The sequence below is a fragment of the Protopterus annectens genome, chromosome 2.part0 (genome assembly GCF_019279795.1).
Source record: "Protopterus annectens isolate FY-2018-M chromosome 2.part0, PAN1.0, whole genome shotgun sequence".
Taxonomy (NCBI): Eukaryota; Metazoa; Chordata; order Ceratodontiformes; family Protopteridae; genus Protopterus; species Protopterus annectens.
This window is the reverse complement of record NC_056728.1, coordinates 1,744,656,598-1,744,672,891: the sequence shown is the minus strand read 5'-3', so window position 1 is coordinate 1,744,672,891 and position 16,294 is coordinate 1,744,656,598. Positions and strand designations below refer to the sequence as shown.

The 16,294-nt window shown below is 41.4% G+C and overlaps 1 protein-coding gene across 1 annotated transcript in view; it reads right to left on the bottom strand.

Moving 5' to 3' along the window:
- CASP9 (caspase 9) overlaps positions 1 to 16,294 on the bottom strand; it is a 785,542-nt gene that overhangs the window by 599,121 nt on the left and 170,127 nt on the right. Inside the window, exon 3 of the mRNA XM_044060440.1 lies at positions 330 to 540. Within this exon, the coding sequence (XP_043916375.1) occupies positions 330 to 540 (211 nt within the window). The remainder of the gene's footprint in view (positions 1 to 329; positions 541 to 16,294) is intronic.

The following is a 16,294-nucleotide window of genomic DNA, read 5'->3' as shown; positions in this document are numbered from 1 at the left end:
CAATGCCATTATTTAAGAAAAAGTATTTTTTTCTTAAATAATGTCATTAGATATAATAACTCCACTTGGTGTGGGTAATGCTGGATTTACCCACGGTTGTCTTTGTTTGGCCACTCGGGCTTTGCTCTAGTGACCAAACCACACCAACCGTGGGTAAATCCAGCATTACTCACACCCAAGCATGGGTTATTGCTTAAATATTACACATCAAAAGGAACAGGAAAACCGGGAAAGCACATAAAGCAGAAACATGCATATGCAAAGTTTTTGATGGAGGAACACAGTCAATCCAGCCATTTAAGACCATTTCACATGAATGTTACACTTACCCTTATCAGTTCTTTTGTGCTGGGAAATATCCACTGGAGTAAGGTGCATAGAAACACTTGGCGGGAATGCAAGTCCCTCTCGTAAACAGCCTGCCAGATTGTTCTGTCCAGTCTCTTCTAAACATCTCAAAAAAACAGAGAATGCTCGACTCCCTCGGGTTTCTAGGTCAGTAATCAGCTGCCGGGCCTGGTCCCTATTTGTGCCTGCACTCTGTCAAAGGAAAAGCACAAAGCTGAGGTATAACAAATCACAGTTTGCGAGACAGATAAAAACTGTGTTAGCTATGATGGCAAAATTACATGACTGAAATGGTTTCTTCATCTTCAGAACGTGAAATGGTTTCTTCATCCTCAGAACGTGTTTTACCAATCTACACTAAGGAAGAGCCTAGCACTCTGTCAGATCATAATGCATCAAGATACTGGATTCATGCACCTTGATGGTGCACTAATTAAGGCGCATATGAAAAAGATGCTTAAGGTAGACTAGATAAAACTGAAGAATTAGAGACAGAGGAAGAAGAGAATATCCCCTGAGCCAGTGAAAAAGTTTGGGTAGCCTCTGTGGAAGGTTTTCTGGCAATATCGAATACAGTCCAAAATTGGTCTGGAGTAATCCGATAACTAAAAAAGAAGTCATGATTCAGGTAGAGGTAGTGATTCTGTGACAGCGATCCATATCCAGGGCCCAAATGAAATCAGCACTCAAGAATCTGATATTCATACAAGACTGTAAAAGGTGGAACAACCTAAAACTACCATTCTTGGCCAAAGTATCTATAATCCAAATGAACATTTTACCTAGACTAATGTATATAGTCATGACATCACAGACAACAATACATAATAAATTCTTCAAACAAATTCATACCTTCCTAGCAACATTTATATGGGAACCCAAAAAAAAAAAAGAATCTCCTATCTAAAATTAACACTCCCCAAAAGCAAAGAGGGACTTAATCTACCAGATTTTAAAATGTACTACTCGATCATTAACACTAACAGAATATTAAGAATAGCTGAACATAACCCGTCAATGGAAAATTGGTCTCCTCTTTGGGTGACAATCTATTATAGATATATTAAAGCTTTAGGTTTCAATCCCAAAGCACTTCCATTCCTGAAGCAGAAAGAAATACAAACTTATAACATTATAGAGCCCTTAAAACATTCTATCAACTTAGCACAAAACTCTCAATTCTTGAACCTTAGACAAGCCATGACAATACTGCAACCCCTTCATAAAAACCCAAATTTAAAAATAAACAATAAGATGCTGGACTTGGTTCCTTTTCCCAGACTTAAAGATAAAACAATCCAAGATATTTATCCCTACCTTAACTGTTCAATACAAGAAATGAGGACCAACTTAAACCTCCCTAAATCACACATAATAATCCTAAGACAAATCAAAGAACTGTGTTCCAGTTACCTCCAAAATGTTACTATGACTAATAGTGACATAAAAACTTGTAGCAGGTTTTGGAAAACTATTATCACAACAAAGAAAACTATTACCAATTCATATAAAATGATAAATGAAATCAAATACCAGAAAGACCTCCTCTTCTCTAACTACTGGAGAAAAATTAAACCATCCATAGATGATCAGCAAATAAGCCAGGCAATCAATGTAACACTGAAGATTATACCCCTCAAAAAGTTAGCATACACTCCGCTCATGATCAATAATAATGCTTATTTTACACCTGCAATCCTACACAAATTTAACACATCAAAATCACCTTTCTGCCCACACTGTAAGGACCAGATAGCTGACTTAATCCATGTATTTTGAAGCTGTAAATGTGTCTATAAACTATGGAAATCTCTCAAGGTACAATTACAAAAAAACAGGTCATCAAACATCAACATTAACTAGGGAATTCACTCTATTACACATTCTCCCACCCAACATATCAAGAAAACAAGCAAATACACTTTTAACAATTTTCCTACTAATGAAACTGTATATAGCTTTTAAATGGCTAGATACGATAAAGATCTCTTGGGAGGGTTTTAAACAAGTAGCTATACAACACCTTTTAGCTCATAAAATAGTAATAGATAAAAGAAACAAAAACATGAAATGCAGAGAAATTTGGGAACAAACCTTTAATATCATATTAGCATAATTCATCACACAGCAACTTAGAAATAAACTACAATGGAACTAAAGAACACATACAAGTTCAGATATTAAATAATAACTTGGATATTACGAATGTATATACTGTCTATATAACTGTGTAATTAACAGTGAAAGCATCTATGTACATAGAGTAAATAGATATGTTGTACGACCTATATCCTGTGGTATTTGACATCAATGTATAACATATATATATATATATATATACATATATATACATATATATATATATATATATATATATATATATACACACACATATACATATATATATATATATATATATATATATATATATATATATATATATATATATATATATATATATATATATATACACACACACATATACACACATACGGTCATGTTGTAAGATGGTTTTTATTTGTGACATTTATTAATGTAAAAATAAAAATAAAAATTATTGAAAAAAAAAAGAATCTGATATTCAAAAAAACTGAAATCATTTTCACTTGAACATCTTTAGAAACTTTAAATCAGTCTTGATTTTACTCCACAAAATATTGAAAATGATGATGAGGAATCAAAGAAATGCATAAAGAAACTTCCCTATTTCAAGGACAATGCATCTACTGACTACTCTCTTCTACCCTGGTGGATGGAAGACTAAAGTACAGTTGTGTACCTACCATAAATGTAGATGTTCGAGTGTATTCACTGTTGCAGTCATTACTCTTGGGTTATCCTGCTGGCAGGCTACACGCAGTCGGCCTGAATTCCAAAGTCTAGGTCCAGCGTCCATTGCTGTTGCCTTTTCCCTGATGTCAGTGCACCAGGGGTATAAAAGATACAGCCGACGCCATTTTCTTCAGTTTTTCTTGCCCCAGATGTCAGGTGCCCCCAAAAGGGTAGGCTAAATAGATTATGCCAATAAACATGCATGCACTAAAGTAAACATTTCCTTCATCTACAAGCAAATACACCACATAGGTTGTATAGAATAGAGATGTACAGATAAGACCCATCAAATGAAAGGGGGATGGTGGGAGGGTAACCTGGACTGCAACAGTGAATACACTCTAACATCTACATTTATGGTAGGTACACAACTGTACTATGTTCATCGTGTTTCACTGTTGCAGTCATTACTCTTGGGTTGTATCCCAAAGCTGAGGATGGGTGGCTGGGCTAAATAGGATTAGGAGAGGTATGAGGCCCTGCAGAACTGCAGTGGCAAAGCCTGCTCTGGATTTAGAGTAGAGAGGTAAGGGTAGTGCTTTGTAAAAAAGTGTGCACTGAACTCCAAGTTGCAGCCTCTAAGATGTCTTTGGTTGGTACTCCTCTGAGGGAAGGCTGCTAAAGTGGCTGCTGCTCTGGTAGAATGTGGCCTAATGTCCTTCGGCACTGATTTGCCATGTTGTGAGTAGCAGAAGCGAATGGAATGGCCTATCCATTTTGAAATGGGGATAGCCTTTCCTTGTGATCCTGCAGCATATGCCACTAAACGTTGCTCAGTCTTTCTGAAAGCTTTAGTTCTGTCCAAGTAGAAGCGTAGCTGTCTGTGTATGTCCAAAGAATGCAGAAGTCTCTCACCCTTGTTCTGTGAGTTTGGATAAAAGGTAGGCAATTGAATGGTTTGGTTAAGGGCCACACTAAACACCTCCTTAGGCATAACTGTAGGGTTTGTCCTCAGAGAAACCCTGTCTGGATGGAAAATGATAAAAGGTTCCACTGCCATGAGTGCCTGTAAATCCGAGCCTCGTCTTGCAGAGGTTATTGCTAGGAGCAGAGCTGTTTTCCAGGATAAGAATTTTATATCAGCTGTTGAGGCTGGCTCAAAAGGAGGCAGTGTGAGATTTTCCAAGACATAACTGAGGTCCCATGCAGGTATTGGTGCTCTCCTTGGAGGTCTTATGTTTTTGGCCCCTCTGAGGTACTGCCTTATTACAGGATGACAAAAGATAGGTGGTTCCGTATTGTAATGGGCTGAAATGGCAGATTCATGAATCTTAATTGATGAAAAGGATAGACCTTTGTCCAGCATCTCGGGTATTGTAAAATCTGAGGAACATTTGGTACAAACGTGTCAATTCCTTGTTCCTGGTTCCAAGCACAGAATTGCTTCCATTTTTCTGCATAAGATTTTCTGGTACTGGGCCTCCTGGCCTCCAAGATAACATCCATAACAGCTTTTGAAAGAGGAGTGTTCTGAATGGCTACATTATCCACCATGCTGCCAGATTTAAGGTCCTGAGTTGGCTGTGCAGGATCTGATTGTTTTGTTGGGTCAGTAAGTGAGAAGTCTGAGGCAATGTCCAAGCTGGACCCTGAGACAAGTTCTTTAGGATAGGGTACCAGTGCTGGCGTGGCCAGTCTGGGGCAATAAGTATCATTTTTGGCTTCCCTTGTCTGACCTTTAGGAGTACCTTGGGGAAGAGAGGCAGTGGAGGAAAGGCATATACTGTTAGGTTTTTCCAGCTGAAGGATAGGGCATCCACTTTCCATGCTTGCTTGTGATAAATCCTTGTGCAGAATCTCTGTAGTTGGCAGTTGTGAGGGGAGGCAAATAGATCTATGTCTGGGTATCCCCATTTCCTTGTTATCATGCTGAAGACTTGTGGATCCAGTTTCCACTCATGGGGATCCATGAGGTTTCTGCTTAGTTCGTCTGCCAGAGTATTTATTTTTCCTGGCAGGAATTGTGCTTGCAGATGAACTTGATAAGTCAATGCTGTGTCCCACAAAGTCATGGCTTGTCTGCAAAGGGGGTAGGAATGTGTGCCTCCCTGCTTGTTTATGTACCACATGACTGTAGTATTGTCCGTCTTTATCAATAGTTGTCCTGGATGAAGTAGATCCTTGAAAGCTGTCAGGGCATTCTGAACAGCTAGCATGTCTTTTTGATTGATATGAAGATGCATCTGGCTTGCGGGCCATGTGCCCTGAATACATTTTCCTGCAATGTGGGCCCCCCAGGCATAATCAGATGCATCCGTTGTTATAGTGTCTGCCTGGCTGTGGGTAAAGTGAATGGCTGTCCCTTGTTGTGGTGACAGACCTGTGCCCACCATCGAAACTCCTGTTGCAGGCAGGGAATGAGGGTAATTACTGTTTCCAGGCTGTGGCAATGTTGAGTCCAAACACTTTTTAGATACCATTATAGTTTCCTCATATGCAGTCTGGCATATGGAATTAGCAGAATGCAGGATGCCATGAAGCCCAAAGCCTGCAGAATTTTCCTTGCAGATAACTGGGTCTTTGTTGCCAACATTTTGAAGTAAGAAGTCAGTTGCCTTTGTTTGTCTGGTGTGAGATAAGCCATCTGGGCAGCTGTATTTAAGCTTGCACCCAGGAATATCATCTCTTGAGAGGGTACTAGTTTTGATTTCTTTTCGTTTACTGTGTACCCTAGGCAAATTAGTAATCTTTTTACAAACGCCAGATGCTTTAGTAGAATGTCTTTGTTCTCTGCTTGAATAAGGCAGTCGTCCAAGTAAGGATATATTTGAATTCCTCTTTGTCTGCAAAATGCAATTACTGGTGCCAGGCATTTTGTGAAGACCCTGGGTGCAGTAGATAAGCCAAAGGGCAGTGCAGAGAATTGGTACTGCATTGAGCCAGCTATGAATCTGAGGTATGTTCTGTAAGATTGTCAGATTGGGACATGCAGGTATGCCTCTTTTAGGTCCAAAGTTACGAGCCAAGCCTTCTTGCCCAGCATGGGCAGTAGCTGCTGCAGAGTCAACATTTTGAATTTTGGAACGTCCAGAAATGTGTTTAGTATAGACAGGTCCAGTATTGGTCCCCAGGCCTTGTCCTTTCTGGGCACCAAGAAAAGTCTTGAGTAAAATCCTTGTCCCTGCTCTTGTTGTGGTACTTGTTGAATGGCCCTCATGTCCATGAGGGATGAAACTTTTTTTGTGACTCTGCCCATTGATTGTGTGGCAGGTCTGGCATACCTTTTGCCCTTGGCAGGGTGTGAAAGAGGAACCTGTAGCCCTGAGACACTATGTTCAAGACCCATTTGGCCTGGGTAATCATGTGCCAATTTGGTGAAAAAAGTGCTAGTTTTCCCCCTAAGGGGCTGCCAAAAGACAAGTGCTTGGTTCTGGCAGAGGAAAGCCATTGGGACTGTTTCCTGTATGGTTGTGATTTGTCTTCTCTGCTTTTGGAGGTAGAAGCACCCCATTGTTTAGGCCTGTATGAGCCTTGGGGATGAGACCTGCCTCTGTGGCGTCTGTATCTGCCTCTTTGTGGCCTGTCTGACACTGGAAAGGACCAATTCTTTGTAGGCCAGTTCCTGCTAAACCTGGGTGGCTGTACCTGTAGGAAATCCTTAACTGCCTGCATGGATTTCGCTTTATCCTCCATTTTCTTCAACACCTCTTCTGCCTTAACACCAAACAAAGTATCATGCTGTAATGCAGCATCCAATAATTTTGCTTCAACATGATCAGGCAGATTCAGTTCCTTTAACCAAGCATGCCTTCTAATGACAGAACCAGTAACAGCGGCCCTGCAAGAGGCCTCCAGTGAATCAAAACCACATTGCAAAGTATGCTTTCCCACTTGTTCAGCTGCATGCAATAAATCCTGCATTTCCTTGTTATCAGAACACTCAGAATTTAAGCAGTGACATGAAGTATTGCTGATATTTAAGCATATGAAACTGACAATTTAAAGCCCTTACAGCCAAGGTAGCAGAAGTGTAAACTTTTTTACCCCCATCTGTCCAGTGCCCTAGAATCCCTATCAGAGGGGACAGGGTTTTTTGCAGTGGAAGCCTTGACCCCTTTGAGACCCTGAGATATAGTTTCTGGGTCAGCAGCAGGGTTTTTATAAAGAAATCTTTGAGAGTCTGGAACCCTGTAGTATCTGTCTGGCTTAGCAGGTGCAGGGGGTAAAGAGTCAGGAGACAGGCCGGACTCTGAAAATTCATCATCTACAATGTCTAGAACAGGTGGAATAGCAAGAGGTCTGTGCTGAGGTAGCAAAAGAAAGTCTCTGAGCCTTTTCTTAGATTCTGAGTAATCTTGGCTCTCCCAGTGAAAGTGCTCCCTCATGCTATGCAGGGTTTCCCCAAAAGAATAATCCTCAGTAGGAGAGGCTGAAGGAATAGATTCTTCAGCATCAAAATCCTCATAAGGAGGAAAAGAGTATCCCTGTTCAGAAGAGGAATCAGAGGAAACTGAAACCTGATCAGAAGAGTCATATTCTGTCTCTTGCCTAGGCCTCTTATCAGGAGGGGGATGGGAAACCCTGATCAAAGTAATTAGGTCTTCGGCCATTTTAAGCATCTGTTTCTTAGGCATGGAAGTCTGTCCAAGAGAATGCTGTACTTGTTTCTTTGTCTTTAGAGCTGTTTTAGTCTTTGAAGCTGAGGTTGGCTTGACATATAATTGTGTAGGTCTGAAAACACCCTCAGAAGCCGGTACCTGCTCAGCGGCTCCGGACCCATCTGAGGGAATAGTTCCCGAGAGTCCAATACCTTGAGTATCCAGAGGCCTAGTCAGCTCCACGTGGGAGTCGAAGCGGCCTGTGGCTCTGAGGTAACGGGCATCAGGGGCTGCGAAAGCACCTCACTGAGAACCGGCGACTGGCCTAGTAGGGGCCTCATCGCTGGTTTTGGACCTTGGATGCCTGTCCTTTTCCTTGTGCTTTTTATAAACTCCAGTCGTTGGCTGTTCCGACGGCATGATATAATTAAACCTTCGGCCAAAGTAATGAAAGGCAAAATCGAAACGATGCTTAATAGTGTGTTGGTTAAATTTAGCACAAAGCCGACAGCTAGCAACCTTGTGATCAGGGCCTAGGCAAGGAATACAGTAAGAATGAAAATCCTTATGAGATATTTGCTTCCCACAAGAAATACAATTGTTAACTTTTTCTGACATCAGTCTGGAGCAAGAAAAAAGTTTCCCCAATGGGGTACTTAGCTTTAATGAAGACTTCAGATCTGAAATTCGATTTTGAAAATCTCAGGAGTCGGCCGACTGGCACTTGCAAATTGCTTTTGCTTCGGGCACCGCGCGGCAAGAAAGACTGAAGAAAATGGCGTCGGCTGCATCTTTTATACCACTGGCGCACTGACGTCAGGGAAGAGGAGACAGCAACCGACGCTGGACCAAGACTTTGGAATTCAGGCAGACTGCGGGTAGCCTGTCACCAGGATAACCCAAGAGTAATGACTGCAACAGTGAAACACGATGAACATCTGCACTGCAATCTCCTGAGTGCTGAAAAGACAGTCTTCTGGATTGCTCATTGTTAAGAAAATAGCTTAACTACTAACCTGTTAAAGCAAACACTACAGGAGGGAGTTCAGGTTATGATTCAAAGTGTCAGCAAAAGCATTCTTTTCCCCAGGAGATGAACTATCAAGATAATAATCCAAATGGTGTCCTTTTCCGATATATGGGTGATTTTTTTGGCAGAGGGAGGGAAGAATGGTATCTGCACACACTTATTCAGGTATCACACTACTTCCTAACAGTCTGATCTTACAATGAGAAGCACTGGCTTCAGGATTTCCAGGAATGACTGCAAAACCTGAGGGGTAGTAACACAGTTTTTACAGCAAGAAGTTTCAAAAAAGAGATGTCTCTGAAGTGAAGTCCAACGAACCAAGGAAGACACAAAAGCGGGCTTCCAAGTTCCTCTGTAAATACATCCAAGGTCATAATCTGCAACAAAGAAAAGAGATGAAAGGTGTAGAATAACAGGTGGTCTCTGGACCTTTAAGAAGTTTTTCTAAGTCTGGGTGTGCATACAAATTCCAAGCATGTGTTATCGTCAGTGCCACTTTGAAGGTGCAGCCAGACTGTTAACATCTATGTGCATGATAAGTTAGTTACTTATCTTGGTTTACAATGTTTGCATATAATAAAGCTGCTTGAAAAAGAACCCACAACGTTCACCTGTTTCTTACTGACCTGGCGAGTGGCAAAAGGGAAAGTCTGTCTGGGTTGTGAGTTGAAATGATTAATCTATGCAACAAGAGTAAGTAAGGACATGCAGAGCATTCTACACGTCACAACGACTCTGCTGCAACAAATGGGGAGCCATACAGCAAATGGATCACATATGAAGAACAGTTAGAGCATCTGAACACAACTGCTGGCATAAGTCCAGGAAAGCATAACAGAAGGTAGAACCGAGCCCATTTCTATGACACAATCCAGGGGCCATATCAAAGGGAAGAAGGGATAATTATGGACACAGAAATTGAATTACACCCCCCCCCCCCCCAACAAGCAGGAAGACTTTTCCCACATTTGACATTGACCACAAACAGCAGCATCACAGACAGAAACCAGGCTTGCATCACTGTCATAAAATCCTAGGTAGAGGCCACTAATAGCCAGTGTTCCAGGCAAGGAAGTGCTAGAACACTGCACCATTGAAGGTGACTACTATCTAATCAAACAGCATGGCTATAATGATAGTGACACAGAGATAAGGAAGCTCTGCCTTAGGGATGGGATGAGGGGATGAAGTCAGTTTAGATCCAATGCACATCTAGTGGAAGTCAGGTGTTCTAACTGCAGAAAAAGCCAGTGACTGCCATTTTGGCCTGCTCAGCAGCAGAAGAATTACTGTAGGATCTGATCCTCATTTAGTCATTTGTTATTGCATTTTTCCATTAAGCAGTGGTACTAGTAAAATCTCTGCCTAGTCTAGTTTCTTAGACTGTAGCTGGACTGCATTCGTGGCAGTATTGTAATTTTTGCTGCAGGAATTGTGCTTCAGCAGCAGTTTACATTCCAGTTTTGTTGCTACAGTCTTATATTCTGCTTGTCATTTACCTTCTTAAAGTTGCATTTGAGTGCCTTACTGTTTCTTACATGTACTACAGAGGATACATTTGCCAGTATTTTTCTCTTATTCTTGTGTCTGCTACATTGTTACAGCACTCCTTAGCCCCCACTGATACATTAAGTACTACTCTCACTGCTACTCTCTACTGGTTGCAGGCCAAAGTACAGTTGCATTAGTCTTACTTACCTGTAACAGTAGATGTTTATAGGACACCTTTCCTTACTGGTATTTAGGTAGTAATGCCCTGCTACACTTCCTCTGACAGTCTGCCAAGACTCAGAGTCCCCTCCCACTGCCTGTCTGTGGGTGTGATGGACCAATCACCAGGCAGTACAAGGACTCCCTTTCAGATCCACAAATAGGACCCTTTCAATTTTCTACGGTCCAGAAGGAAAAGAAGATGAAAACTCAAGTTTTGCATGCACAGAGTGAATTTTGTGATCACTTTTGGCATGAAAGATGGGTTAGTGCATAACACAACTCTATCCCTGTGGAAGGGTTCCACCATGACAGCTTGCAGTTCAGAAAATCACCTTGCAGACATCAGAGCAGTAAGCAAAACAGTTTTCATTGTAAAGAATTTCAGATCAGCCTGAGCAGCTAGTTCGAAGGGTGGTGATCCCATGAAGGAGGAATTTGCTTGTGAAAGAGTCTCATATGCAATACTCCTTTCATGAACTGCTTTACCAAAAGAGAAGAGAGAGGGGGATCCACTGGCAGATAAGCAAAGCTAGCCATTAAATGCACCTTAACAGACACATACAAGAAGTCATCTTGAAGTAGTTCACAGCAATATTTCAAGGCTAGTGGGATGTTAACCTCAAGGGATCCTCTGTTCCCATTCAGGCACCACTTAGAAAATGTCATCCATTTGTAAACATAAGATTTTCTAGAAGCAGGTTTTTAGCCTCCTTTAACACCTGCTAAACATCCTCATGAAACAAGTACCTAAATGGAGTCAAGATTGAATCTCTAGGCTGTCAGTTGTAGTTGCTCCAAAATGGGGTGCATCAGTTGCCTCTGAGACTGTGTGAGAGAATACAGAGTGCGGGGAAGTCTGTGGTAACTGCCCTTGAAGGGAGAATCAAGATTACGTGGGCCAACAGGGATCACCACAATGATCTCCGATATTTCTTTATGAACCTTCAGAAGTACATTGTGAATCAGTGTTAAGGATGGAAACAAATACAGGAACATTCTTGTCCATGGGAATGAGAATGCATGTGTCTTCCAAGCATGGCTGCAAAGATGTCTGAAACAGAATTTCTCTAGCTGTCTATTTTGAAAGGAGGCAAACATTTATTTGTGCTGTTCCACAAATCTAAACTAGATTCTGGAACAACACTGCTTTGAGGTGCCACTTGTGCAGGACTGTCCTTGATCTGCTTAGTCTGTCTGCCACAACATTTTGCTCTGATAGGATGTATGATGCCTTAAGAATCACAGAATGCAGTAAAGCCAACTCCCAAGTCATCACTGCCAACCAGCACAGAGGTTATAACCTTGTACCCCCTTGTTTGTTGAAGTACCACATCACTGTGGTGCTGCACACAACCATAAGAAGAGGACCAAAGCCCATAAGTGATGAAGGACTTAAGGAGTGGATCACCACCACCATTTTCATGATACTGATGTGCGTCTAAGCACTCCTGCTGACATCTCCCCAAGCAAAGTTGGACACATCTGTTTGGACAGACTGTACTGGAAAAGGAGGGATGAAGGGAAATCCTGGATTGACACTCAACAGTGCTCTTCACCAATGTAACACTTGTCTGAAGGGCAACTGGGATTCCAGGGAATGGAGGTGCTGGATCCAACAATTTCAGACATACCATTGAATTTTCCTCATGTAGAGATGGGGCCTGTGGTATCATGAGAATTATGGATGCTATCAACCCTAGAATTTTTAGGAATTCTCTTGCTGAGGCGAAGTTTCTCCTGGAAAATTCCTGAAACGCAGTCTGGTAGGACAAGACATTGTCATCAAGGGAAATACCATCCTTTTGTCACTGCAGATTATGTACCCCAGGAAGTAGAGCATTTTTAAAGATGTCAGGCATGACTTCTGAAGGTTCAATTTGAACCTATCTCGGACAATAAGGCTGATACCTTCTCTAATGACTCTAAACACCTGGATACAGAGTCTGCACATGTCAGCAAGTAGTCCAAGTAAGGAATACATGAATGCCAAGAGTCCAACAGTGGGCCACTACCAGAACAAGACATTTGGTAAACTCGAAGTGCCATAGATTTTCCATAGAGCAATGCAGAGAACTGATAGTGACAACAAATTTCAAATATCTTCTGAAGTGATAAGCAGTGGGGATATGATGATACACATCCTTCATATCCAGGGTTACCATGATCTTGCAGAAGAGGAAGCACTATCTGCAGGGTGAGCATCCTCAACTTGGGGACCTTAACAAAGGTATTCAGAAAGGAGAGGTCCAGTACTGGCCTCCATGTCAGCTCTTGTTTGGAAACCAGGAAAATTCTCTCCAAAGAAGGGACTGGTTCTATAATCCCAGAGTTCTAGCATTTGATGGAGGATCGAAGGGAATAAAATCTGGTCTGGTGGGTGAGGGGAGGAATGTCTTGAATGGAGGCAGATGTTCCTTCCACTGCCATCTGTAACCTCTGCCAATGATGTTGAGCACCCATTTATTGGGAACCACTGGTGGTCAGGCAGTCTTGTTGAGAGCTACCTTTTGTAAAGCAGAATATGCAGAGGGCCTTAAGAAAGATGGGCGCCATGCCTCAGCAGTCATAGGCTGGAAAAGGAGTTATCCTTTTTGGGAAAGGAACCTATCTTGTTAGGTTTGGCAGTTTTACATCCTGTCATTTACATTTGGTGCCTTGGTTTTTGTTTGGCTAGGACTTCCTTTTGTTGGGTTGCCCATAATTATCATGCTTATTGGTGGGAAACTTGAGAATATGGAACATTTTTGACACCTCTTGCATCAGTTTATCTCTGTCATTCCAGTGTTTAAGGATCTGATTAGCTGCTGTACCAAGCACACAATCATAACCAAGTAGAGCATTCATAATCTAATTTTTTAACTCCTCAGAAAAATTTCCTCTGTGTAACTTACTTATCATGACTCATGTCACTGCATTTTTAGAAACACTATCGGCCCTCTCCAAGATGCTCTTTAAAACACATTTAGACTCTTGAGAAGCACTGGAAATAACATCTTTGACACAAACTTTTTGCTCAGCAGGAAGCGATGCAGCAAACCTGTCTACACTATACATACATCTCGACACAAACTTTCCAACAAAGCAGTGGATAGTTAAACACTTTAAAAGCTAATGTGCTGCCAGCTTCTTTCCCTGAGATTCTAGCCAGTTTATCGGAAGGGACTGGGTTTGAAAAAGACATAGCCTTTTTATTGGAATAGGTTGCTGGGGACACAAAAGCAGGATCTGCAGATGGGGGGGGGGGGTGTAGGCCAGGCATGGCTGAGTACACCCTGAATTTCTTAAACACTTAAGGTAGAGACTCGTTCAGCAGAGAATTGCAAGCTTTCTTAAAACCATACAATGCTGGGATCAATGGAGGGAAGATCACCATGTCTGGGGCCTCATTCTCCAAAAATCATATACCTGGCTGATCTTGGACAGAGATGATGATTGCTCCAAAGGAAATACATTCCATACATCTAGCCAGCATTTGGGAAAAAATAAAAAATAAAAAGTGTGTGTGGGTTTCTGAACCCATTCATCCTCAGAGGAAGCTGACTGATCAGACTCTGACACTTCCGGAATCTTGGATTCCAGATGCCCTTCAAAGTTAGGCTACTTGGGTAGTTGAATGGGGCTGGCAACAGTGGAATTACTCATAACCCTGGTCTGCACCCTGTAATCAACAGCCTGAGTAATGGATATAGACATAACCTCAAGCTCAGATGGAAACACAGTCAGATTGTTGCTGTACAACATGGTGGGTCCTCTCTCTCTTTTTTTGCATGCACTACACTACTGGGAAACTCTCAGGGAGGGGCCTTAGCACCACTGGTAACAGATTCTGCACTCCTTAATTTCCCTGCACTGAAAGAGTTTGGTTCTCCCTTACCTGAAGCAGGCAATGGCACAGCCCTGGACGAAATGTCAGTACCACAACTATGCATGACATAAGGGTTAACCACCACACCAGGGGACCAGAAGGGAAGTGGTCCAAATGCCTGCCCACAGCTACTGCAGAGTCACAAACCATAGGCTGAAGCATATTTCTTGATTTATCTCTATGTTTTTTTTAGGTGCACAAGGTGTAGATGGTGGTGCATCATATCAGAGTCCATCAAGTCAGGAGACAAAAAAATGCCCAGAACAATACCAAATATTAAATGCAAGGTCAGTCCACTAAAAATTAACAAATCCTACTATTCTCCCTCTAAACAATAATCAGAAGTCTATTTATGCAGGGATGCTATTCTGAAGAATGCATTAAGTAAAATGATAGTAGTTTCGGTAACAGTTCAAAGCAGAAAATACATGTCACAGAAGTCCTTCAATTTTAACAAACAAAGGCTAGTTTCAGCACAAAAGATTAGAAACAATGTAAAGCAACCTTAGACAAGAAATAAATTATAAAGTTATGAAAGATTCCTGTCGGAAATGTTCAACATACAAAATGGTACCAAATTGTGATTTAAGTGAAAAAAATGTTTAAAATGTTGTAAACTTATTAAATAACCACAAATAATCACAACTCCAAAGAAAAAAATGTAAAAAACAGTATGTTTCCTTGACAAAACTTTCACATGAAGCTTTTAATCACTGGAAATAACAGACAGGATTAACTCGTGGCTCTGGAAACACAAGGCAATGACAGGAATTGTAGTAAAACTGCCTTAATACAGAAACTCTGGCAAACATTCACCAATGGCCAGAAAACACATTACAGGGGTTAAAAACCCACAGAAACAAATAATTAGCTTACAATAAACAACACAAAACATATTGCAGGGAAAACAAACCACAGGCACATAAATTTCCCGGTCAGAAAAAAAGAAAAACAAGCAAAACAGCAGAATACACTATTCAGGCAGTGACAGAAAAAAACAGGAGGAGGAAATAAAACCCAAAAGGTTTTCTTATCAGAGCTCAGCAGCTGAAGAGATCCAGAGCAAGGAGCAGTGTTCCAAAATATCTCTCTCTTACTCCAGTACTAGAAAATTGCAAGGGTTGTCTCTGGGTCTGAAAGGTGGTGTGAATGCCATGCGATTGGACCATCAAACCCACAAACAGCAGTGGGAGGGACTTTGAGCTTTGGGAGACTGCCAGGAGAAGGATAGCAGGGAACCACTACCTGAATGCCAGTAAGGTACCATGTTACATTTACATTTTTCCCCTGCTCCACTGTGAAAACGAAAGATTATGAAATGTATTTATTTATTTACTTATTTGCATTTAAGCCGCGTTGGTACAGCGGTAGCATTGTTACCTCACAGCAAGAGGTTCTCCTGTTCGATTTTCGGCTGGAGTGCCTTCTGTGTGGAGTCTGCATGTTCTCCCCGTGGTCGAGTGACCTCCGAAAGACATGCGTGAATGGGCATGCCTTCGCTGAAGGTTGGGCATCGGGCTGGCAACTCGGCACCATAAAAACCTACTGCCAATCATTAGCGGGCCGGAGTTTTGCTGTGGCAACCCCTAACCAGGAAAAGCCAAAAAGACAAACAACATTTACTTATTTGCATTTGTTTTCTGGGATAGTCCACTAAGCCTAGAAGTGCCCATTTTTAGTGGAGGCCCGGGGAGAAAAGCTCCACATATTACACATACATTCATGACAAAGTTACATAAAGACTGTTAACAGATTCAAGTTACTAGCAAGTAACATTATACAAAACACAAAAATAACAATGATTTACATCCAGGTACAATATATACATGTTGATATACAATTAGAATTAGGCTTTTTTTTCTTTAAATTTCAACTTGTAGCTCAGGATGCATAAAACTGAGAGGTAGAAGATAGACAGATATTTCAAAGTGTTAAAGTTGTTTGAAGAGGTTTCTAGTTTCATGTAAT